This window comes from Lepisosteus oculatus, chromosome 26 (genome assembly GCF_040954835.1).
Source record: "Lepisosteus oculatus isolate fLepOcu1 chromosome 26, fLepOcu1.hap2, whole genome shotgun sequence".
Lineage (NCBI taxonomy): Eukaryota > Metazoa > Chordata > Actinopteri > Semionotiformes > Lepisosteidae > Lepisosteus > Lepisosteus oculatus.
Genome location: NC_090721.1, coordinates 8198223 through 8224024, shown reverse-complemented (window position 1 = coordinate 8224024; position 25802 = coordinate 8198223). Strand labels below are relative to the sequence as shown.

General features: G+C 37.7%; 1 protein-coding gene across 5 annotated transcripts in view; it reads left to right on the top strand.

The window, feature by feature from the left end:
• The window catches only part of bcas3 (BCAS3 microtubule associated cell migration factor), a 234446-nt gene that overhangs the window by 67117 nt on the left and 141527 nt on the right, over window positions 1-25802 (top strand). For 4 of the 5 annotated variants that reach the window (XM_006640898.3, XM_015367378.2, XM_069184359.1 and 1 more), the window contains 5 exons: window positions 10256-10406; window positions 15095-15139; window positions 21591-21715; window positions 22197-22362; window positions 23025-23125. In XM_006640898.3, coding sequence (XP_006640961.1) covers window positions 10256-10406; window positions 15095-15139; window positions 21591-21715; window positions 22197-22362; window positions 23025-23125 — 588 coding nt within the window. The remainder of the gene's footprint in view (window positions 1-10255; window positions 10407-15094; window positions 15140-21590; window positions 21716-22196; window positions 22363-23024; window positions 23126-25802) is intronic. The other variant, XM_015367379.2, reaches the window with a different exon arrangement.

Genomic DNA, 25802 nt, shown 5'->3' with positions numbered 1-25802 from the left:
GGCTGCTGTTCTGCTCACAGCAGAGAGTTCTCAAAGGAGCGGGATTGGAGACTGTAAACCTCCAAATGCCTCACAGAATTTTGTCTTCATAAGAACTAAATACTCCCAGTGGCTGGAACTGAATCATTTCTTTCTGAATTGCATATTTTTAAAAATAATTTTGTAGAACAAGCTATCAGGCAGTTTATCTTCGTTTTAAAAATTGATCTGTTTCTGTTTGTGTCTCAGTGATGTCCATCACATTATATCCTGTTAATTTGAACAAAGGCCTTAATACATCTCTCCACGTATGGGCAAGCGAAATACATACAGTACAGCAAGTACTTAAATATATTGCTCTGTCATACTTTTGACACAAGCAAATAAGAAATAATTAAATATTTTTTTTAGCTACAAAATAATTACATGCAAAATCATGCATGTATTTCCATGATATTGGAGAAGATGTTTGTTTTTGTAACAGTGCTAATTAGTTACATAAATAAAAATGGAATTAGATCACAAATAAAAAGCAGCTTGTGAGGAGTTTAGCATTCACCATTGGAGTCTTGGAGAGAGTTTTTAATGGCTGCTGAAAAAAAAACAGTTGAAATGGAAAATGGCATATCCGTAAGTCTAAAACATTTTGTGTAAAAGTGAGATTGAATAATAAGAGAGAGTAATAAAAATGTCTGGATGTCTGCATTTAATGGGTTTTTGTATCTTCTGCATCTTCTGCTGATATGTAGATCATATGATACTGCATTTATATTGGAAATTGTTTGAGATCCTTAATAATATAATCAGTGATGAACTAAGAAATGAGTTTTTTTTAAAACACAATTACCTGTAGCCTACTTTTACTTTTTTTAAGGTTTCAAAATGATTTTCTTTTCCAGCAGTGTCAATACTAATGTGTGTATTAAAATAGTCACAAAACAGGGAAAATAGATTAAAAAAAACTAGTGTTTTCAAAAAAAAAGTTTGTTCTGTATATAGATGCTAAGTGGTTTATCTTTAAGAACGTCTGTTATCGTGCTTTTAATATTTGATAGAACATTCTGTTCCACTGGATTCTCACATGTTTTAAAATGGTCTTTGGTTTGTACACATAAAATCCTGCAGAAAGTATTTTCTTTGGCTTGTAAAGCAACATATAAGATAATGGGGTTTTAAGAGAGTAGAATTGGAATTATATATGTTGTTTATTTTTTAAATTGGTATTTTCTGCAGTTATGGTTTTAAGTGAACCAGAATATATTTTTAATGGAAATCTAGTTGTGTTTGAGGCTGGCAGTAATTTTGCTACACTCCATGAAGGTCATTCCTCCTATCCCCAAGAATTAATGTAATTATTATTATGTGGTCAATTCAAAATTATAACATTCAGATCATTATTGATGCATGATTGTGAACCATATTTATCTTCTGCTTTGTCTTTTTTACGTTTCTGTGTTTGACTATGAAACATCTTTATTTTTCAGATTATTATACAGTATTTCAGAGTATTTTTCCTAACCATATTTACCCTTTTCTCTCATGTGAAAATGCATGAATTGAAGTTCACTGGCTTTTTTTCTTCAGTCAATGAGAGTGGTGTTGATGAAATATGTTGTCCTTTCCCATCCTAAGGAAGTAAGTTTTTGACACTTCTCATGACCTGAGACATTACACTGTAAGACAGCCAAGGCATCTTTGAATCTAGTAAGTGAAAAACAGCCCATAGACCACTGCATTTTCTTAACTATATTTATTAAATTCTATGACTAGATAAATAAAGCATTTATAATCCTCTATATTGGGCTCTTTAAATTTGTTAATAGTTTTATGCTATAATTGGTAAATCTCATAGAGGTTATTTAAATGATTATTTCAAATAAAACATCTTTAGAATGAACTTTTTAAAAACTTTGTGATTTAAACCAAATTAAAGTAATTTCAAATGGCTCTGTTTCAAATGATATTTTAGAGTTTTACAAGACTATAAATTAAAACTCTAAATTGTTACAAAAATGTATTAGTTCGTATAACATATAAGATTATTAGTTAATAAGCTTAAAGAGACCTATCAAGAAGTCATTGAATTCTGGTACAATTCAGGATAGATTTAAAACAGTTGTGTTTTAAAATGGCTTTCTGTCTTGTGTTGTTCTCTACAGCCAAACCATATGTAGTGGTATTTAAAAATGGAACTGTATATCTTTCATTTAATTAACAAAGACATTTAAAAGAATTTTGTTTAAAAATAGCTGAAAATCTTCAGAGGGAAAATTGAATGCTTGTTGCTGTGTTAGGAATAAATACACCCATTTGTTTCTTGAAAGACAAGGCAAAAACTTTGGTTGACTTGGAGAAAATAATACACATTTGAACTGTTTAAAATCTTGCCATTTTTAATTTTCTTAGTCATAACTGTTTATCTTGTATCTTAATCAGGGACGGGCAGATTCTCCTAAAATATAAAACTGTTTCTTGTTGGTTTAGTGTAAGAGACACATCTGTTAGCATTAGAAACTCACTGAACAGGTGGAATGAAAAGTTTGTGTTAAATATGTCTAACTTCATTACTGTAATTAGACTCATTTTCTCTTATTCAGCAGAATATTTATTTACTCAACAGTAGCTGTGTTAGAATGCCAGAACATGCACTCTTTACGATGTACGTTTTATATAGATTTATTTATCATGAAATGTTGGATTGGCAGATTTGAGAAAATACTGTGGTTTGAAAGTACTGGCATTCCTATTTTAATTCAATGTGTTCTGGAGGTTACAGTGAACGTTATTTCAATTAGACTGCAGTTATCAAATGAAATTTTTGAACGTGGGTATGTGAAATTCGTGTAACCGTTTCAGATTGGATACAATGCAACAGAATAACTGTTATCTTGTGGCTCCTACTGTGTGAGAACCATATTGTGGCATCTCGTGCCGCCAGATTTACATTTCTGCTGAGGGCCCTTGTTTGCAGCTGGAATACAGCATTGTTCTAACGAGTTTGATTAGTTCTAGAACATGCGGTTTTCCAGTGGTCACATTAATTAAAAATCTTGACATGCCAATTTTTCACACACAGAAAACGGCTAGCCTGAAACGTTTTGAGCTAGCTGCTCTTTTAAAAGCAATTATGGTTATCTGAGGTTGCCTATGGTATCTGCTGATTTGAAATTGATTGAAATCTGGAGTGTCTCAAAATACCTGTTTGCTATTAGAACTTTATGGGGGGGGTGCAGAGACCTAGTAATGATGCTTTAGCTTATTGCATTTTATTAAAAAAATGCAACGTTTAATAAAATCTGTTTTGTATAATGTCAGCCAATTTTTGTATCCAAGAAATGTTTAAACAGCTGTTGATTTCTGGAAGGAACGTACTGAAGGGTTTTGAATTCTAAAACTAAAGTAAATTATTAAACACATCTATCCGTGTGCGCCTTTAAGTGTATTGTCACTAATTTTCTCTCTTGTTGTTCCGGCTTGCCTAGTAGGTTTGACGATTGTGTTGGGTATTCGCTCACTCACTGTAGGAGCAGTTGCCACATGTTCTTCTCGTACATTGACCTATCCCCCCCCCCCCCCCCCCCGTCTGGCAGTGACTTGCAGATTTTGTCCATAAATATATTTCGGTATTGTTTTTTTATTGAGATGTCTGTTCCACTCTCCTGGAGCTCGGCTTGATCCGCAGCGGTGCTTCTGTGGGCTTGTATGTCGGGGTCAGGAGGCAGTGTTTCTCGCCAGGGCGCTGCTGTTTCCTCTTCCGATCTGGGGAGTCGACAGATTAATCTGGAGCGCCTCACGGGCAGATCAGCACAGCGGAAGAGTCCCGGGTTGCTGGCTGGGCGACTCCGCACTTGCACAACAGCTTTTGGAAGACTTGTTTACAGCCGTCTACAATTAGCTCAGTTCCAAACGAGCGTCCTGCTAATTTTCCAAAGCTGTGCTGAAGTGGCAAAATGACAACAGCACCGATTTCTGTTTTCCAGACCACTGCTGTGTTTGTCCCATGCTTGGAGCTTTAAATTTTTACAGTTTGTTCCAGAAAATGGAAGGCAGCTTTTGTTCTTCAGAAAAGTCATTTGAAAAAAGCCATAATAAGTCGAGAGAATTCATGTACAAGGGTAATATTAATAATGGTAATGATAAGTATAACTTTGCACAGCTGACATAATTGAATAGCAGTGTGCAGCTAAACAGAAAACGTTTTAGATGGAAAATTCATGTTACTGTGCAAATTAGTATCATAATTTAGATATATACATACATTGTGCTTTAACTCACTTAAACAGTTCTGCTTAAACATCCATGCTTATTTTCTATAATTCTTTAACTAAGTTCACTACATGGTTTTAATTTCATGTGTGCAAAAACAGAGTGCTGAAAATCGCGGTACTTAATTTGTGTGAGTATATAAAATATATGTAAGGCATTATGTATATATACATAATGTTCTAAGTTGTTTTTGTCCTTAATCAAGCATATGCTGCCGGCTTTTAGGGAAGCCTTCAGCAGACTTATTGTGCACAATATTAGACTGACAAAAAAGTCTTTCATACATGCTCTGCTGACTGAAGTAATAAGGAGCTTTTTAAACAGATTTGAGTTAATTGAGTGTGTTGGGACACTGCTAACTTTTCGTTCTGCATTAGATTTGGTCCATCTGATTGAAATGCACCAAGAAGATGATTGCAAGATGAAATGGAATGACTTTAGTCTACATTTCATGGTTATAGAAATTTGAATTCCAGGCAAAATTTAATTTTGCATCTATAAAAGCTTGCAAACATTGTTTGTGATTTTTTTGCATACATTTAGATGCTAAAATCTTCATGCTTTCAACTTTCAATATGGTCACCATTTACTCTTAAGTAAATTGATATTATCAAATTACTGTTTCTTGATCAGATCCACATGCTGAATTGCATTGATTATATTTCTACATGAAGTCTCTTTCTTCAGCTTTGTTACTGCTTGGTAACTGAATTTTAAACTGGAAGGAGTGGTTCAACTACCAAACCTGCAGAAATAATAACGGGTACCCCCTACCTGACAAACTCTACTTCTGCAATTATAGTACCCTACATCAAACAGACATGAGGCGATTGAATCCAGAGTATAAGATTCAGAGAAATGTTTGAATCACACTGTCACTGTACAGAGAACAGGGCTTTTTTCTTGGCCTTTCCAGAAAATCAGGACTTTCTTACTTCAGTAAAAACACCAATCAGATAGCTGTATAGTGGTTACACGCACAGATGATTTTGAGTTAGAGTGGTTTTCATGAGAGGCATCAAAGCGTTGTAATGCAGTAAACAATGTGCATTTTCCCTCTGTTTCAATGTATTTGCTCATATCTACTTTCAGTTCATATTAGATATGCTGAAATCTGACTCAGTGTGAATTTGCTCCGTTTTATTTTTGCTATATTAGTAAGAGATTTCACTTGATAAGTACTGTGTAGCATTTAATAATGGCACAGTTAATAAACTTGAAATGCTATGTACAAAATGCATTGTGTGGAATATATATTTCAGATGTGCCATATGAATTAATTGTAGCATATGAGAACATAAAAATTACTGGTTTACGAAATTGGTATTCTGCAAATATGGTTGTAATCGTCATATTTATTTGGTGGCAGAAGAATGTGATTCAAGATTTTTCATAATATATGGTGTGCAAATATGAAGAACAGGATCTAGTGTCGATTCAGTGATAACTAAGACATCAAGGGCTAGAACATGCTCATCCCATGCTTAAATATAAGGTGCTGATTTGCTCGGAAACACACTTAGAGTTACTGCTGGAAAACTGCAAACTAAGGAAGTCTGTCTCTTTAAAAACATTCTCATTCACTTGTGGTTTTAGAAACAACTGGCAATTTGCCATTTTCACATAGGCTGGATTGACCCCACTCAGAGCCTGAAAACAGCAGGCGAGCAGATACTGTAAAAACGGAAAAGATTCAACCAAGAGGATCCTTGGCCTTGTTCTGGTATTACCTGGGAGTTGCCACTGATGTCTTTTCCACAAATGTCTGATTTCTTCAAAAAACAGTAAATCTTGTGAAGTTTATTTTCTTTGCAGCATCTGTGTTTTATAATGGTTCTTTTAATTTGTTTTCACTTTGTCTGGTGGGATTTCTTTTGTCCGGCACTCTCTGGCCTCCCCCCCCCTCTTTTTCTTTCTCTCTGGAAGTGAGTATTTTAATAATGATAGTTCTGGGAATTCACACAGGCCAGCTACATGACAGCACTTTTCCCCAGTGCAGCAGCGGAGAAGCCATTGTTACTCTCTTTTAATGTCCCCCCCAAACACACACACACTTAATCCCTGCCTCCTGTGCATTTTTTCTTTTTTTTTTTTACTATATCATGTCTGGGAAACTTGGACAAGCAGGAAAGACATGAATGAACGAAATAGTATATATCAAAGTATTCCCTAGATAAGAACACTGCTTTGCACACTGAACTTTAGGCATGTGTTACCAGTCCCAAGGCCCGCAGCTGTATACAGTAGGTCTGAATTACTGAAGGTCTTTCATTAATTAATGGTTAATGTTGGTTTTTGCTTTTCTAAGAAATTCGCAAGACCTTAAGAAAAAATATCCTGAATCCTGCAGAAATGCTAAATCCGACAGCATGTCCAGAACAATTTTGTCGATAAGCATTTAAGGTATCCATTGAGATTAAATTGTCTAAAAATCACGATTACTTTTCTTGATAATGCGGTACTGTATTTCATGTGATGGAAAGCGTTGGAAATCTGGATGACAATCAGCAGTTTATTTCCAAAAATATTTCTTCATTGATAGTTGAAGCTGGGTGGAATGACAACATGACATTGTGAGCTTCCTAGTGACTGAAACACTTTGCCTTAATAGACCCTTTTCCCCTTGGCCCTGTCTTTAATTGGTACACAATTTTTCAGGGATAAGTATTTAATCAAATAATGGCTCTTAATCCTACGTTCTTTCCTGACTGCAGAACATCTTTTCCAGTAATGACATCCAGTGGCTGTGTTGTAGACAGTGTTGCTTAGGCTTCTGTGAAATTTCTCCATGTACTGTAGGTTTTGCCCACATTGGCAAACTAAAGAATTACATACATTACCCTTTGCTAGGAGCAGTATTGACACAAGTCTATTAATTCTGAACAAGAATCGAGAATCAGTGTGCCAGCTTGCTGGAGCAGCACATTATTGCCAGTTCATTGTTTTTCAGATGGCATTTACTTGCACTTTGCCCTCCACTGTTGTGTGACATGAGGAAGACACTAAACAACAGATATATAAGCATCAGGTAGTTTTCTAAGAAAAACTCCAGACACTTTTTGCAGTATTTAAATGACTTGTATGCATGCATCTATTAGGGTAGTCATTTATACTTTGTTTCTCTCATGTTATTATATTTCCCAGTCTCTGTCTTTGATAATACTAAGCCAGATACATCAAAAACATGTCGGGAAGTGGAGGAGCTGTTGAGCTGAATTGCTTTGAATAGTCTCCAGGCACACATGTAGTGCTCTTCCCTAAGAACCTCCAAACACATCAGTATTTATCAATATTTTTTTTTGCATTCTATTTAAATGTACAGGAGTGCTGGGTGTCCATAAAAAAATTCCCACAGGGAACAATAAAATCTTATCTTATTTACAGAAAGAGTTACATGTATATGATGACATTAGAAGGATGTGTATAAGAAATTAGACACAAAAGGTAATTTTATATATAATGAAACTGTGTTTTTGTACAACCACAGTAGGTTAATCATAAGCACTTGCAAAGTGTCTTGACAATCAGTGCGTGTTTGATTACTCTTTGATTTTTAGAGGTGTTTCCTCAACTTTGTGTTGCTAGGTTTTTTAAACTTGTGACTGAATTTTAATTTCATCCAAGCGGTGAGACAATTTAATTTCAATTAAGTATTTCATTCCACATTTTGAAATCTCGTTACGTCTCGAGTTTTCCTTGGATTCGAGTGGGTTAATGCAGTGCACAGAAAGATGCTAAATTCATTAAGATTTTTCTTCTTTCTTTCCTACTTTTAGTCCATCTCAAGCACCATTATGGCTTTTCAGCCTGCTTCCTGTTCAAATTCCTTTTCTTTTCTGTTATTCTTACACACAAAAGGTGGCTGCACTGGGGGTGTAGTTGTTTTGAAATGTTAAGAACCCTCTCATGCTGGGGCTGTGTGGATTTGTGCTGGGGTTTGTGTAATGTCTCCCCTGAATGCACTGGTTATTTAGGGGCCTAAGACCTAATATGGCCTCTCTTTGATTAATCACAAAGCCGGCGTTTCACAGTATTAATGAAACATAGAGAAACGAGTTAATGATCTAAACCCTCTAAATCAGTGTTGCATGCCTGCTTGGAGTGCTTTGATTCCATAAAAAACAGAAGAGCTTTCTTTTATTGTGTTTTTTTTTCCTTTGTTTTGTTTCTTTATCTCCGTTTTTTTCATTTCCAGCAATCAGGGGCCATTGCCGTTTTCCCCCTTTTTTATGCTCTAAAAGAAAGAAGGCGGTCTTGATCGAGGCCATTAACTCGGATTTCTTGAAGGTCCGGGAAAGGTTTCTGGAAGACTAATGAACTTGAACTCACGTTTATTGTCACGGGGTGATCCAGTTTTCCTGGTGTTTTGGTGATGTGATTGTGAGTGAGATTTAAAGACATTGTTTGAAATCTGTAATTGAATTAGGCATGAAAAGGTGGAATTCAGTTTTTACTGAAATCTGTTCGTTCTATCCTATTAGTAAAACAATACCATTTATCTTGTTAACATTTTTTGTCCATAATAGTGAACATGTAGCCCAATATACTTTATTTTTATTAGATATAAATGTGCCCAAATGTTGATGATTGCATAAATTGTTCAATTTAGGTGATAACTGAAAATGAAATTTCATATTCATTTACATTCAGGGATCAGTGTTTATTTTTAATGAAACAAACATAGTTTGTAATTAAAAGAAGATATTTTGCTCAATTTAATCCAATAAAGAATGTAATTTGTTTCCCTAGTATCAGTAGGAAATGAAAACATCCTTGAACAACCCTTCAAAAGATTTACTTACAGTATTTAAAAAAAGAAACTGTTGTTTTAATTTAAAATATGAAGTTTTAATGTTGCCAATATAATTGATAAAATATTTAATAATGATCTTTTTGTCAAATTTACTTGTTTCATTTAAGTAAAACAAAGTCTTCACTGGGGTTGGTGACCTTGAGAATCATGTGAAATGGTGCAGTTCCTATTTCATGATCAGCTCCATATGTGGTACATACATGTCTGTTTTTACAACTTGTTTAAGCACAATCTCTCTGGGCTTTTGTTTTTGTTTTAAGTACTTTTTCTGACATAGCCTTAAAAGCTATTAGGGCATCATAGGAAATGTTTTAAATTGTATAATTGCATTTTTTTCCTTTTCTCAAATCTGTTTTCTGTAAACTGTTATTTAGTGGTTTGGGGAATAAAAGTAGTTGGGAAAGGCTGGTGTGGTTGATTAACACACTGAGGCACTAATGTTCTTTGTCGCGTTGCATCTTGAGGTAGTTAGCCTCAATCAAAGCTCGGCCTACAAACGGAGTACCCCAGTCTCAAATCTCTACATGTCTGAGGGGCAGAGGGGGCTTCTTGTCGTTTTGAGGCTGGGCAGTGGTTACCCTCTTCGATCAGGGGCTTTTTCCACTCACAGCTGGTAAACTCTGACCCTCCATCCTAAAGCTGAAAAGTGAATAACATGGTTGAAATGTTACAGTGGTCGTACACATCTGTTTTCCGCCTCCAGTGTGCAGCTTGTCCTCCATTTATCATCACAGAAATAAGAAAAAAAAACCAGCACAGGGCTATGAAGTGATAGCACTTCTTTCCAGAAAAAATGCACGAGATGGTGGGACAAGCACTTCAAGAAATGGTCAAAATAAATCACAGCGTCTACATCCACAGAATCGTTCCCTGGATTTGGTTGAAAAGTTCTTCCCATAATTCAAATAAATCCTGATTCACTCAAATTCAGCAGTTTTTTTGGCAAACTTACAAAAAACATAATTTTGGGAGTTGCAAGATCAGACATACGCAGGTGTGTATATGAAAAGTCCATGTTTGTGTTCCGACAGTCCCCTCATAATTGTTCAGTCAGGGCTCAGAAACGAATAGGAAGATCTGTAGTTTTCCTCAGGGATTTTTTTCCATACCATATGGGGATGCTATGGAGATTGCATCTGACATTCTGGAGCTGTGAGCAATTCCTGAAGTTTTCTTCTTTTTTTGTTGTTTTTGCAGCCAAACTGAACAGCCAAGAGTGCTACAACAACTTCACCAACAACAACATGGGGAACCCGCGTCTCTCGCCTCTCCCCAGTCTGACTGTTGTGGTGCCACTGGCCCAGATCAAACAGCCCATGACACTGGGCACCATCACCAAGCGCACAGGGTAAGTACTTCATATTGCAGCTCCTTTTGCACCAGTCAAGCACCAGATGCCAAGCTGGAATTGTATTCCAAGTGCTGAAGCCAAATAAACAACTGCTTTGCATTACTGTCTTTCCCCTTTCCCCCTTGTTTATGTTAATGCATTAACTGAGGCAGCTGCACAGCCTGCGTTCATGCAGGCACAGCAGCCACGTCCTTGGACCTTAGCTTCTTGTTGCTGCGTTTGTTTTGCACAGTCAAATCTTTTGTCATAAAGAAGTGATGAGAAGGCTTCTGACATCCTGTACATTTTTCCTTTAAAGCTTGGTAAAGCAAAGTATTAATTAGCAAGTGCACTTCGACACCATAAATGCTGCTGTGTCGTAATGATGGGGAAATTGTTACTAAAAAGATGCTGTAAATGACGTCTGTACATCGTTCGTCAGTATGTCAAATAAAGAGAAGTGATGGTACTTAAGGGTCAATCATATCTATGCAGGCATTGTATACGTCAGGATACACATAGTATGTATAAGGAGTGGAGAGCCACAGTCTAGCAGACCTAACAGGGCACCCCTGGCATATACTGTATCTGATATCTGGGTACACAAGCCAGACTAATTCACAACAATTATCTTAATATTAATTTGCATTATTCAGTGTAATATGCAGCATACATTATTTGACATTAGGAAATATTATCCAAACGAATGCACTGTAGCAAATGACTGAAGTATTTCAGCAACCTTTTCATATTTATATTTTAATGCTTAGGACAATCTTTAACACTCCCAGCAAAATCCACCAGCACATTAAGAATAAGAAAATGAACACGAGTTTCCATCCCCTTTGTTCTGGCACATCCCAGGGTGTAAGATTCATATTGTCCCAGATGTGGGGTTTGTTCCAGCACATCTGGAGCTCACTTCTGAGGACATGTATGTCTACATTATGCTGTCTTCTTCAGCTGTTTGTCTAACTGAAGTAAGGACAGGATTTTTACTTCAAGTTAACAGAAAACCTTTTAGAAAAGCATGGTTAAAGGAGCCTGTGTAATTCCTTACATTTATGTACAATAATGATCCTAATGATCTCTGAGTGTGTAGGAGGGACCCACTTCATCCACCACTGAAGTGCAGCTCTGGCTGGGTGACAGCAGATGAGTTGAAGAAGTGAGAAATTTCTTCACTTGTTGAATTCAGATTGTACAAACCCAGAGTGAAATTGAGATAATTAGGGTCAGCTCCCCTTCTCTTATGAAAATTACCGTGTAATTTAATGATCTTTAAAGTAGTTGGGCCTTCAGTTTAGCACCCATGATCTACAGGACAGTGTCCTCGGTCAGCATACAGGGGCATTGGTTATGACCTTGGCATTGGTTATGGTCCAGAAGGAAAAGCGCCATCTACTGGTCCACCAATACCAGTTAGAGCAGAAGACTGGTTTTCCTTGGAGGCCTCCTATCCTCATCTCCTGCTGGAACAGCCTTGCTTAGTCTCTGAGATCTGATGGAGTCAGTCGTCACCTGATGTGGTGATGGTGCAGCTTCAAAAATACATCAGCAGCAGTTGTAAAACTGGGCTGGTAGCTGCTCCTTTCTGTCTGGAACAGGGGAAGTTTCAGTTCAGCTATGTTCAGAAATAAGCTAACATATTCTGTGGAGAATATCATGTACAGTATAGTGATATTGCTGTTTTTGTAGTGAAGTAGTGTAGATCTGACAGAAGTGAGGTGCTGTCTGTCTGCCTGGAAATAGTGTGAATTAGCATTTCTAGGTGGATGTAAATACTTAAGGGGAATACCATCTGGTTAACATCCATTTGTATTCTTGTCACTGCTTGGAAATCCCCTGAAACTCACTAGCCAACGTCAGTACATGTTCCTAACTAATAAGAAACTGAAAAGTAGGCGGTGTGCATATGCTTCTTGTTATTTATGTTGGGTATCTCAAGGCAAGACACATCTAAAGAGACATCATTCTGTAAAGTGCAATGGGAGAGTTATCGGAATAATAGTAGAATAATAGATTAGAAGAGATCATAAAATTTATTTTGGAAGAAGGACGTATTGTACTCATTTTAAGGTATTTCACCTTGGAAGACCTTTATCAGTAATTCACCCCAAAATGGACTTGTTTAATCCGGGCTTGCTTGGCAGTATGACAGAGCTGAATGTTTGTGTTGGGAGTGAGGTAAGGTGTTAGTGCTGCCAGCAGAAGTGCTCATGGATGCTGATGTCTGACTTTTTCCTTAGACTGCAGGCATCCATAAGCGCTTAATTCATCAACACTGAACTCAGATAGGAAGACATTAAAAACGCACCAGAGTCACAAAAGGAATGATCGGGAAAGCTGTTTTGTTCGGCTGTACAAATAAAGTATGTCAAAAAAACTAGATGTTCCTGGGGGTTCTTTTGACCCTACAGATGTGTACAGATTAGTGCAACAAAGTGTTTTCATGTCATTGCCTGACAAGGATGAATTAAACATTGTGGTTAGGTTATTTAAAAGTTTGCTGGGCGGTGGTGCTGACTAAGTCCAAAGCGGTGTGGTCTGTTGCATGAAAGGTAACAGAATAAACGGCTGAACTGACGCTAACAATCAGGAGCAGAAATGCTCCATGGGTAAATGTGTTAAACGTTGTTTTGCTGCATTCTAAAAAAAAACGATTTCAGAATCATGGGTCAGTCCATGGCGTTATGGTGTGTGCGCATTGTTCTTTAGTAATCAGCGTGGGTGGGTCACATCTCCTTTTGACATCACATGGTGTGTTGCCGTCAGCGTTGACAGCTTTAATCAGTGGGGCTTTACGTCCTGGTATGAGTGGATTCTTGATGTCACTTCCCTTCCTGGATGGCTCGTTTTCCTTCCTGTTTATTAATTAGACACACAGGCACTTCAATTGGTTAAATTGTCCCTTTTTTTAGTGGCAAATTTGCCCTGCCCCCTTCCCCACTCGCCTCACCGTGCTGCCCTTTCATTTCTTATTCCTCATCTCCTCCACTCTTCTGTAAGCCTTTACTGCTTGATGGGACTTCCTGCTCTTGTGCTTCCATATGTTGGGTAGCTGCCAAACGTGAGAATGTATTCACTGTCAGCTTGATCTGTATGGCTCTTAATGAGGATATTTTACAGAGCTGATGTTCCTGAGTGACAACAGGAAACCCTGCTTGTGGCATTAATGCGTTTCAGGCCAAGCCACGGCTGAGTTTCCTTGTGACCAATTGGAATACTAATAGCTTTGAAAATTTGGGTGCATCAATTCAATAATTTCCATTTTTTTTAAAAGCTTTTTTTTTTGCTCGCGTCAATCTTTTAGGATAATCCAGTGTTTCGCTTTTTAAAAATTAGTCTGGCGTTGAATTTAAACTGTCATTAAATCCCCCCCGTAGCAGCACAGATAAAATAGTTATGATTAAACCACTCCTTCAATGCACAGTTTCAAACTTCCGAAGCCGCTTGTACCAGTGCAGGATGTACCAGAAGATCACATCGCATCACTGTCCGTAACCGCTTATCTAATTTAGGGTCCCAGGGGAGCCAGAGGTTATCCTGAGAAGCACTGGGCACAAGGCGGGATATAATCTGGATGGGATACCAGTGCACCGCAGGCACACACAGACACAAACAAGCATGCATTCAGACCAGGGGCAGTTTTTAGAGAAGACAATCAACATCCCAGTAAACATGGGGAGAACATACAGGATAGCACCCCGGGATTTGAATTGCATCACCAGGCAGCAGTGCTGCACACCGTGCCACTGTACCGCCCTGCACCAGAAGATATGGAGGGCTAATTATTTCAATATAAAGGTCTTCCGGAACTGAACATCAAAGGGCAAAATATTCCTAAAAGAAGTATTTAGACTGCGATGATACGTGAGTGAGCAAATAAACAAAAGTTTTGTGGCTGCATGCTTGATGTTTCTGAATTACTTTTCCTGTAAGGACAGAGTTCAGGCTCATCTTCCATTATTACTGTCAGCACAATGTAATTTACTGTAAACAGTTTATAAATCTGTCACTGCCTTTGAACATGCAGGATAAACACAGGAATACACTCCCGCTTTTAATAGCTGTTTAAAATTTGAAAAACATACCCCCTTCCTCCACCAGTTCAGGCAACCAATAAAAGCCGGAGGCAGAATTGCAGTGCAGTTACACTGGCATGGAGAGAGTCCATTTTTGAACTGTGCAATGGAAAGGGAAGTGGATCTAGAAGTAGAACTGAAAGAACAAAGATGTTAAACTGTCTCCAAAGCTGGCTTTGATCAACAACTTTATTTCATTTTTAGCTGCAAAGTATGAATCGATAGTTTTTGCCAGCTTTTCTGTTTTTTAGAAAGCATACGTGTCTCTGAAATCCCTCTCTGCAGTAAACAGCACTTTGTGTCCACAAAATCAGAAAAGCTCTGTCTTTATAACCTTTTCTATAAGGCATAGCGCAAAGGGGATTCAGCATCTTTTCTGCTGCAGTGCTTCCAATCCTGATGAAAATTAAAATAAATGTTTCTGATGTTTACAAGAATCTACCTGTGACATTTCAGTTGCGCCCACATAGCCTGGACACACAAATAAAGTCTGTTTGTCCTTCTTTGTGTGTTGCACAGCTATGCAGACATGTATACATGTTTTATTATAACTGTTGCACAAACGATATGATGATAATGGTTTTTCCATCTATTTCTGTGTATCTCTCTCCCTTCACGAAGACCCTACCTCTTTGGGGCAGGATGTTTTTCCATTAAAACTCCATGGTGAGTTTCCAGTTCACTCCCAGCATGCCTTGCTTCGTATTCGCTTCAGTAAACAACTGCATCCATTGTTGTCATTGTTTTTTTTTATTATTTTTGCTTTTTTAGAGTCTCTTCAGTAAAGACTGGTTACAATATTCACGCATTCCAGGATGAAAACTGCAGCACTGGTTTTATTATTTAGCCTTTATTACCTTCTTCTGGTGTTATTTTTTGTGTTACAGTAGCACAGAGTTTTTGTTGAACTTCAGCTTTCCAAAGAACTTCACAAGTTAAGGCTTACATTTTCTGTATAACTCAAGGGTATTACCGACCCAAGTATTTGTTAATTTGCAGATTCTGAATTTTACAATTATAATTTATTCATTAGCAGGCACCCTTATTCAGTGCAGCTTGCCATGTATAAAATGTACAATAAATAACATGTATTGCCATTCAGCAAGTGAATAAAATACAAAATAAGGCTAGCACAAGCCGCAGTGCTCCTTCTTTGTGAATTGTTTTGCTTTTTTGTGAAGGTACGCCCTCAAGTTAAACTGTATCTGTGGTCATTTATCCAGTGTGAAAAGAAACCCGGCATTTTTTTACTTTGGACCCTTTTGATATGGGAATGGTATGACCTAGCAGTGATTGGCAGGGTGCAGAAAATTAAAAGACACAGCCTAAGCACTTGGGGAGCTTGGAAGCAGCTCTTTTCTGTGCTTCTCTGTCTTGCGGTTTATTTGAAGCCACCGCTGCAAATGAATGAGCTCTCTCATACTGTTTGCCATGTCCCTTGCTGAAATACAAATACTGTTTATTTAAAAATAACATCTTTGTCCTAAAATTCACGTTGTTTTCATTATGATTTTATAGCCCTTGGTGACATTTTGGCAATGTTATTGAAATGTGCGGTATGTGTAACATATTTCAGATTGTACACAGCAATTTCTGTGTGTTATGTTCATACAGAGTGTAATGTGGGCTCAGAAATCCGTCTTTGCTCTTTAATTTAATGTGACAATTTTATAATCTTATTGTCTAGTGAAATAATGAAAAGCTTGCCTTTGCAGCTAAAAAAATTCTCTGAAGTTTGATTAAATGAAAACTCATTGACAGGAAATTTAAATTTTGTTTCAGCTGATGGTTTAAACTAAAGGAATAATTTACTTAAGTAGTTTTATTCTGAAACAAAAACGATTTTCAGAATTCATCATGAACTTTAAATTGGTCTTATTATCAACTTGTTATAGGTTATAGTTTGTTATGTCTTGGCTTTTGTTAAAAATAATGTGTAAGATTTGGCTCTCATTTTATTGTTTAGACTCTGATCTGAATCATAACTGGTTGCATTGCCCATGTCTAGAACTCTTATATCTATAAATCAGTTTTATAAGCAATTTGTGCTCCAATGCCTGATTGTCTTATAAATAGTTGTATAACAGTGATTCAAAATGGAGTGGGTTTCCAAACAGGTAAAACCCTCAAGTCAGTAAGTCCAGAATGGGTGAAGGGCAGATCTTACACCAAGCAGATTTTAAGCTTCTCTCTAAAGTTCCTCTGCAGCCAATTGAGTTAATGAGTTTTTTTTGTCATGCTATCAACAAAAAGCCAAATATCACAGATAACGTATTGCTTTCACAGAAGACATTAAATGTATTCTTAGAAAAAGAGATCTGAAGCAGTCGGGCTCTTTCATTACTCTAGAGGGTGAAGTTACGTTTCTGGCCGTGCAGTCTTGTGAAATAAGATGCTTACGAGCTTTTAAAAGAAATCCCATTATGACAGAATCACTTATGTATAAATGATAGAGTACTTCAGTTAAATGAACTTTTCTTCTGAATTTCTTGTCCTGAGTTCCCAGTGTTGATTCTTTCACAGTACGAAATGAAGTGCATGTGGTGCCTTTCTGTCATGAGTAGCCTCAGGGCAAGCTATTTTTTTTCCTTTAGTCCTAAAAACATTTATACTTTTGAGTTTTTTTTCTTCCTGTCAAGCTTAGTCAGTGCATAATGTTAGTGCAATGCCTTGAAGCTCTGCTCTTCTTAGAGATAAAACACTGCTACTGTAAACCCCTAAATTTTAGGTATTTATGCAGTGAAATATTGTCTGCTGCATTGTTCGTCAAGCAGTAGCTTGAAAAACAGCTTAATTTTAGAGTAGCATCAGAAATGAAAATACTTTTAACACAAATCTAGTTTAATGATACATCCACATTATGAATTACTTTCCACTTCGACGTGTGAACTTCAAGCAGAAATGACTTTGTCATGAGCGACAGTGCAAACCTCAGGTCTAATTCCGAAATAAAAAGCAAAGGTTAGTGATTTTTGTTTCATTCTGTGATTGCCACAGACAACCGCTTCTTCTAGTTGTGCGAGCTAAAAAAAAATTAAAATAAAAGTCGCATCTGTAAGATTCCAATATTTATATTTTCTTTATAAAAATAATAACCACTTAGTAATGAACACGCTCAGATGAGTGTCCTGCACCCTTATTCATACTGAAACCCGTGTGGGAAGTGGATGGTGAGAGATCTTGTACGCTATTGTGCAATTACATGAGGTCAGAATAACAGTTAAACATAGTAACATGGCAAGATGTGGAACCTACTGCACGAACTATTTTTGGCATCCAGCGTATTTTTTAAAAAACGTTTGTCTTGGTGGTTTTATGATGAGGTGGAACATTTCAAGGCTCTGAAAATGTTGTATTACAGATAGAAATGGGTGTTTTGCTTTTATATTAAAACATGCTTGCATTTTACAATGGTTATCACAGCATAGTTTTCTCCCAAGATCTTTTTTTTCTTTTGGAAAACCTATGAAATAATAGAGGTGACTTTGAGGGATAATCATAGGCTGGACTATTTTGAGCACGTCTCAATGTCTCCTTATTTCTCTTATATCTGTATTAACTATAGACTGAGTAACTTTGTCATGTTCATGATTCAAATGATTGTTGCTATTTCTGTTTCTGGACACTTGACAGAAGTGAATGGAAACATATTTGTTTACTGCAAACTTTCAAAATAAATAAAGCCTGCTGGTTCCCAAACGGCGCCTCATATTCGGCATGCTTATAATGCTCAAGGACTTTGATGGTGGACATTTCAGATTGAATTATGTCTTCGAGGAAAACCCATTAGCTTAGTCAAGAGCCCTCATTTGTAAAATTAAAAGTGGAGATGACATACATGTTTGTACAGCAGATACAAACTCTGAAAAATAATGTAGCCATTGAGTATATTTGCATGCAAGAAAAAGTTACGGTAAAAAACAAGTTAATTAAATGTATGAGTACAGATGTAAAGTAGAAGATTATTTGGCTTTAGTTGCTGAACCTTGTACACCAACAAGTATGTTTTTGTAAGTTTGTCCTCTTGCCTTTGGTCTTCTCTGCACATGTCCTTCCTGTGCAGGTAGACTGGGGAGCAGAAATCGTCAGCCTGCTTTTCTCAACAACAGCATTTCTCAACAGAAACAATGCTACGGTGGGCCCTTTTTTTAAAGAAACTAGGCTTTCTGTTGATTTTCTTTGCTGCCTACTGAGGCCTCTGTATTCCTGGTTCAGCCATGTGCCAGTGGAAATCATGGGACTGATAGGAGTCTGAGCCCATCAGCACAGAGTTCCCCCAGCCCAGCCCCTGGCATAAGGGAGTAGAGGTGCCTAAGAAAATCCTATTGGGTTCTGGGAGGTCAGTCCGATGTTATCGCATCAAGAGCGGCCAGTTTCCCAGACACAAGGCTAGTTCTACTGAGTATGATTGAGCTGGTACCGAATTATTCTGGGTGCTTTGTTTTCATGATCATATGTGGATTTGCTAATTTGTCATAGATTGTACCAGTTTATACATTCTGTAAAATACAACCTTTACTTCATTGCTGTACTTATTATTCAGAGACTTTCTGTTTAAACAGAACACTACTCTATTTTTGTATGCTGCATGGTTCAATGTATAGAGTTCAGTTCCTTTGGTAGTAAAATTAATGTTAACCTATTCTGGAACAAAAATTTTGCTTCCTGTGTTATTGAAACCAGCCGACCACAAACTTCAAGGCTAAACATTATAAACCAAGAGTCCATTCATACTTTATAGATTAAATAAAACTGTAAAGGCCCAGGCTCCTCTGGACTCCCACACTATAAAGCTGGTGATCCCATTCAGTTTCCAAAAAGCCACAAACAGCAGAATGCTGTGATATCAGTGTAGTTTTCTACTCTTTTCAATCCCGAAACCTGTTTTTTTCAGTGGAGTTGGTTCTGGGAAGAATATTCACATGTAGTTATTTCATCAAGGATGCAGTAGCTGTGAGGCATGAATTCTACACTTTGCAGAACAACAATAATGTAGTAGTTTAAAATGTGAAATGGTAAATTTGATTATTTTCACAGAAAGCGGTATCATAGGCATGAGTCACCATGATGCTGTAGTGTTTGTTTTTTTGCTCTGAAAGGAGATGACACTCTTAATGGCTGGGTGAGTGTTTTCGAATGCACTCTTTTTTTATTTATAGCTCTCCTTGGATCTCAGACCATGTAACCCTCTGATATTTGAACAATCAAATTTCTGAGTTTCTATCGCTAATAAATATGAAACAGTCAATTTTCCTGGGTTTGCAAAAGCATCCTTTAAATGGTGTTAGTTAAACAAATTCATTGCGCATTCTGGGACTCACATAGGAGTTGCTGACAATTAAACGGAAAGCAAAAAAACATCAATTAGTATTCCATACAATTGCAGAAGAGAATCGCAGGCTTTAATGTTCTACAATTTAAATGTGTTGTAGAAAAGTAATACTTTGAATAACTTCTATTTTCAGAAGAACAATTGAATATAAAACTAACTTATTATATATTCAGGTGGGTAGCTGCGTCAGCATGCGTAGGCTGCAAAGGAACAAGTAATAGGTTTATTCCATGCTGAAAAAAAGAAGAAAGAGAACACAACGTTTCGGCCGTGGAGCCTTCTTCAGGTGTGAAGAACGCACCTGAAGAAGGCTCCACGGCCGAAACGTTGTGTTCTCTTTCTTCTTTTTTTCAGCATGGAATAAACCTATTACTTGTTCCTTATTATATATTTGTGACAAAGTACTATAACAAAAGTCTATAGGTTAATTGAATAATGGTGTATTTTACCATGTGCTTTTGAAGAAGGAAATTTACCAGCACTGACTGGAATTCTGTAGTTTGTGAATTTTGGTAAACTCTAGAAAGGAAGTTTCAGTGTGACTGTGCATAATTCCCAAAGCTAAGTGTATCCACAATGGGCCTCACTTTTTTCCCCCTGAAATGTATTAACATGTGTCTGCAGAAAACTGTTGTATGATATGTTAAACTTCAAAGCTAGTTTCATGGCCGGGATGTAAAAGGCAAGTTTTACAGTTGAGGTTAGCCATGTGCAGGACAATAATATTATCAAGCTACTGTTCTGTGATGAGTTCCATATGTAGGCCTATCACAGCAAGGAACAATTTTTGTATTGGATTTCAGAAAAAATGTTTCTGGCATGCATAATAATGCAATAACTCGCGATAGGAGTGCTTTAACCAGCTAGAGTGACATGTAGAGAACCAGATGAGAGTGCAGCATGTACGACACAGGCTAGGAGTTAGAAGAAGTTGATACTGTTTCTTCAGTGTCGGCATAGTACAATAACAATGGCATAGCGAACATAGTTTGGATTGTAGGCTTATGAATGATAGATTTGCCTTAAGCCTCCTCAGTAAGATGTTGATGACAGCATCCCATGCGTTATTGTACTGGGAAGAATTCCCAGAAAGGTAAATCATGAACAGGGTTTAATGACTGACACCTTTAGGAGCTTACGTCAGATGTTCTTGGAGCGAGATTTTGGTCTCCCTACTAATTCCCAAAATAATAGAAAACATAAAAGATAATTGACAATATAGATGACAATATGTTTTACCACTGAAAAGGTACAGTATTCATTGGTATTATGATGCTGCAGTACTGTGAGTTAGCAATTTGATCATTAAGCTGGTGACATTTTCTAAACTAAAATTAAAACAGTATAGCATCGTTTTTTTAGTTTTTATGTTTAGTTATTTCTCATTAACTACCGGACCCACCTGTGCTGTTCATTTCTTCGGTTTTTGTTATTCATTTGCATGGGGCTTAATTGTCTGTTTGCTCTTTGTTTGCTGATTTATTTAAAAAAATGTTTTAAGATGTTCTTTAATAAAAAAAAATACTTTATTATATTTTAAGGCTTCATCTGATAGAAAATGCCAGACCTTGGAAGTACGTAGATATAATTGCTTTGAACTTATCAGTTTTCTTGTTATGTGGTTTCCCTTTGTAAGTATTTGATTTTTTGATCCACCATGTCGGTGTCTTTTAATCCAAATCTTGACAAAGCATTTGTTAAACTTCGTATTTCCATTTTTCAGTGGTTCCGCAAAGATGTGAGTGAGATGGTTATAAGGATTTCTTTTCCTTTTGTTTCCTAAAGCAAAGCTAAACCGGCTCCGCAGATTTCACCCAGCAAGTCCCTGGGGGGGGAGTTCTGTGTGGCGGCCGTCTTTGCATCTTCCTTGTCCTGGTTCGTCACCAACCCCAACCTGAAGAGAGAGAAAGGTGAGGCTTTCCCGTGAGGAAGAGGAGGAGCGTGGCCGTGCACTCCTGTCACCAGTGGATCAGCGCCGTGCTGCGTAGGAACACGGCATCGTGAAAGCTGTGCACACTGGAGCAGGCACGATAGCAGAATGGCCTTTCACCCTGAATGTCCAGGCCAAAAATCTGGTGGCTTTTTGGATTAACTTTGAAACCTTTTCTTTGTTTTCTTTTAATTATGTGATTAAGTGTCACAGATTAATTTTATTTGTGTCCGTAGTTATTTTTTCCTGCCCTTTTTTCAGAGCTCTGAAATTTCCTATTTTCAACTTGTAATCGTCGGGCATTTATTACTTTTGTAATCCATCGCTAGAGTATGTACTGTAGTAAGAAAGCATCTTCCAGTCAGATACATAGACAAGATACCTCCTGACAGCCCCTGCTGTGATGAGGCACTTGTTCTGAACTGTGGCCCACGATGCCGTCTGCTGGCTTTATTCTCCAGATCAGTCCAAGCAGTCTGTAGTGGAATCCCTCTTCATTCTCAGTTGTTATGGTAACCTGGTGGAACATGTGCTGGAGCCCCGCCCAATCAGCACAGCTCAGAAGATCAGCGATGACACGCCTCTAGAGCTGAACACCTGTCCCCGAGCCAGCTGGACCCTGGCCAGGTATGGGCTTCCTGTCACAGCTGCTGTCACTGTCACTGCTGTTGTCACTGCCATACCACATGTGCCTTCTACGGGCAATCCTCTGCCCAAAACACATCATCTGTAATCTGTGTGGCATTCAGCGTGGCAGCAAGTGATGGATACAGATTTATTGTTTTACAACAGGTCTTGCTTGTTCGGTGTAAAGAGGAAGACATGTCAAAAATGCCTTGCTTAAGGGTAGGAATAGTCCAAAAAACGTTTATTTTATAATAGATGTTTTTTTACTTACATACAGTACAAGCATTGTTTTGATTTGTCCACTTTATTATTATTATCATTTGAAGGGTTACAATGAATGTGTTTGAGGTTTGCTTCTTTTTTGTACTTCCTTATTTCCTACGAGACTGATGTTAGGAAAGAAAATACACAAACAAGGAGTGCTCCATCAGATTATCCTGTCGTGTCAACAACTATCCTGTCAAAAAGTGCTTTTTTTTTTTTTGCTTACTTCTGAGCTCTAGCTCAGAAGATCAGCTAAGGATCTTGCAGAGGTCTGGGGTGGTTGCTGGAAAAGCAGTAATAAAAGCGCGTCCACGTCTTAGCACTACAGTCAGTTTCTCACCGCGCGGGACTTTTTGACGGGCACTTTCTAAATTGATTTTTGTGTTTGTTTTGAGTAGGACACCGCAATGGAACGAACTGCAGCCACCGTTCAACACGAACCACCCTTTGCTGCTGGCCTCCGATTCCGTGCAGTTCTGTCAGAACCTCCTTGCTGGCTGTAAGTGCAGGATGGATGTCTTTACGTTCTGAGAGGAGAGTGCATAAGAGCATGTCCTGCTGATTTATAGTGTTTATCCTCTGCAGGAGATTATTTTTAACGTGTTATTGGTGCCACATGCTGTGCAGGACCCTTTCAGTAAGGCCAGTGCTGTTTCCTTTGCTTTGTTTTTTCCCTTTATTGATAAAAAAAAAGCATGTGAATTAGTCTTGTTGGGGTAGTGTGGACTGAAATTAACCAAATTTAATTTCATCGGCAGCACCCTGAAAGAAGGCCTTAGTCGCTTTTGAAACCGTGCCTGCTCTGCATATTTCGTGACATATTGAATTAACATTGAGATGAGGTGAATTACCAGAGCTTTAAACTAGTGTAATCCAATAGCAAGTCCAAAACTAAAAAACAAAATACTGTTTCTTGACATCTGTGTGGCAGGGAAAGGTAATTTGAGGGTAAACAGCTTATGGGTGACCAGAGATGTAATATCTCTTGAATAAGCAAGCATTGTTGCATTGGATAGATAATAATAAACACAAATTGGTAATTAGCTCTGTGTGTTCTGCAGGCAAGCCATTCATTTCTTCTTTTTCACTAAATTCCACATGCTTAAGGCCCAACGGGTAAAATATTGTCCTGAATTAGTTATTATAGCCATCTATGTGTCGTGCCCATGAAGCCTTGCGGTGTGATTGAGGACAGAAAGATTCAGTATGCACAGCGTATAGATGTTAACAAGGAGAGCAGTTAAATAATGAGATCTTGGTTTTTAACATTTATATCCAATTAATGCCGCTGAAACAGCTTTTGCCCATTTGCCCATCATGGTCTCCGATAAATTAGTGTCACAAGTTATTACAATACTGTGACAACATGAGGGTCTAAATTAAAAATCTGTTTTCATTTTGTGTAATATCTATTGATAGTGCTTTATAAATATACCATATCAAAGTGATTTGCAGTGAGATTACATTTGGTTTTAGATTTATAATTACTCAGGTTTGAATAGATACATAAATTAAGGCTAATAGACCAGCGGTAAAGCAAAATTCAACATATTTTAAAATTTCTGATATCATGCAGTTTTCTTCTTGATTTTACAAGAAGCAATGAAAGTTACTTGTCATGTTAGTGTTAGAGGATGTCTTACAAGAAGAAAGACCAGCAAAGATCAGAGGTCTGCAGTTTAGAAAGCAGAGATCACCTTGGTGAGGCTGAAGAATATGAGATGTGGCAAAGTCAAGGAGAAAACAAGAAAACAAGTCTCTGCAGTTGACATCTGAGGATGGAGAGGCCAGGTTCCTACCCAAAATTAGATGGTTGGGTACTCCAGATTGACAGACCAGTAAAGATGCTGAACCTTTGAATGTCGTCTCATAGCTGTATCTGGTGGTATTATCTCCTGTTCAGAAGGTTGGAGAAAAAAAAAAAACACCACCAACAATCAAAGAAACCCCATAAAGGCCCGTGGAAACATCGGCTGACAGGCTGTTAGGAGGCAGAAGTAAATGCTTTTAGGAAAGGGGCTGATTGACAGTGAAGTGTCTGCAGCTCTATATTGGATGACCCGGTTGATTAAAAATGCAGTATGTGGACATGGAGGTCAGAGGAGCTGGGGTCTACTGGGCATGTGATAAAAGCTACAGTGGCGCCACTTCATGGTCACTATCTCCACCTGTCCATCTGGCCAGGTCTGCCCTATACCTCCCAGGAGCGTCTCAGCATCCTGTTGTAGAGGAACACCAGGAGCTATAGCAGACTGAAAAGAGCTCTTAACACATGATGATGATGATGATAATCACAATAGTGATGTTTCTTCTGTTCCAACTTCTCACAAAGAATTACATTTTTCGTTGTCTGGTTAACATGCTTACATTTGGGCAAGTTTTATCGTATTGTGGAAGTAATTAAAATTTATGCAGCTATCGTTTTCTTCTCATTAGCATAGTACATACAATATTATACAAAGTACGTGCTCGTGCATTTTTTGGTTTCTGAATTACAATCCATACAAACTGTAGATTTGACATTATAGCATAATATACATGACCTACATTTTAAAACTCAAAGCAAAGTTCTCTAAGAGGCTTCTTGAAACTATGTTTTAAACCAGAAATGATGTGTTTTCGAATGATATATTTATGAGGAGTTTTAGAATTCAAACCATATGTTTAGCACTTTTTATGAAGCTGAGGTAATGGAGATCTGTGCTTTTCCTTTTAAACATTTTAGGGGTTCTGATTGTGGGTTCATTTGCAATAATCATTTAATTTCATTTACAAGTGAGACTTTTTTTTTTCCGGATTCACCATTTGCTCAGTATTACATACCCCATTTCACAAACTAATAGAAAAATTACTGTTCGTGCAGCTTTCCCAGTTGTGTGTTGAGACACTTCTTACAAACCATGTGACAAACCCAAGTAAGCAGCACTAAATAATTCACTTCTCCTTGGCTTCTGTCAGCTCCTTTGTAAGCGAGTCTGTTAGCAGCCTGAACGTTCTGAGCATTACCTGGCGCGGTGCTCTAATTGTTTGCAATGACCCTCTGGGGTCTGGGTCTCATTGATGTGCCATCCGTTTTATCAATACAGCTAATTGCTGTACCTATCAAAGAGCCTCAGTTGGTCAGTGGCGGGGAATCAGGCTGCTGCTGCTGCTCTGGCAGTAGAAAAAAAAATCTG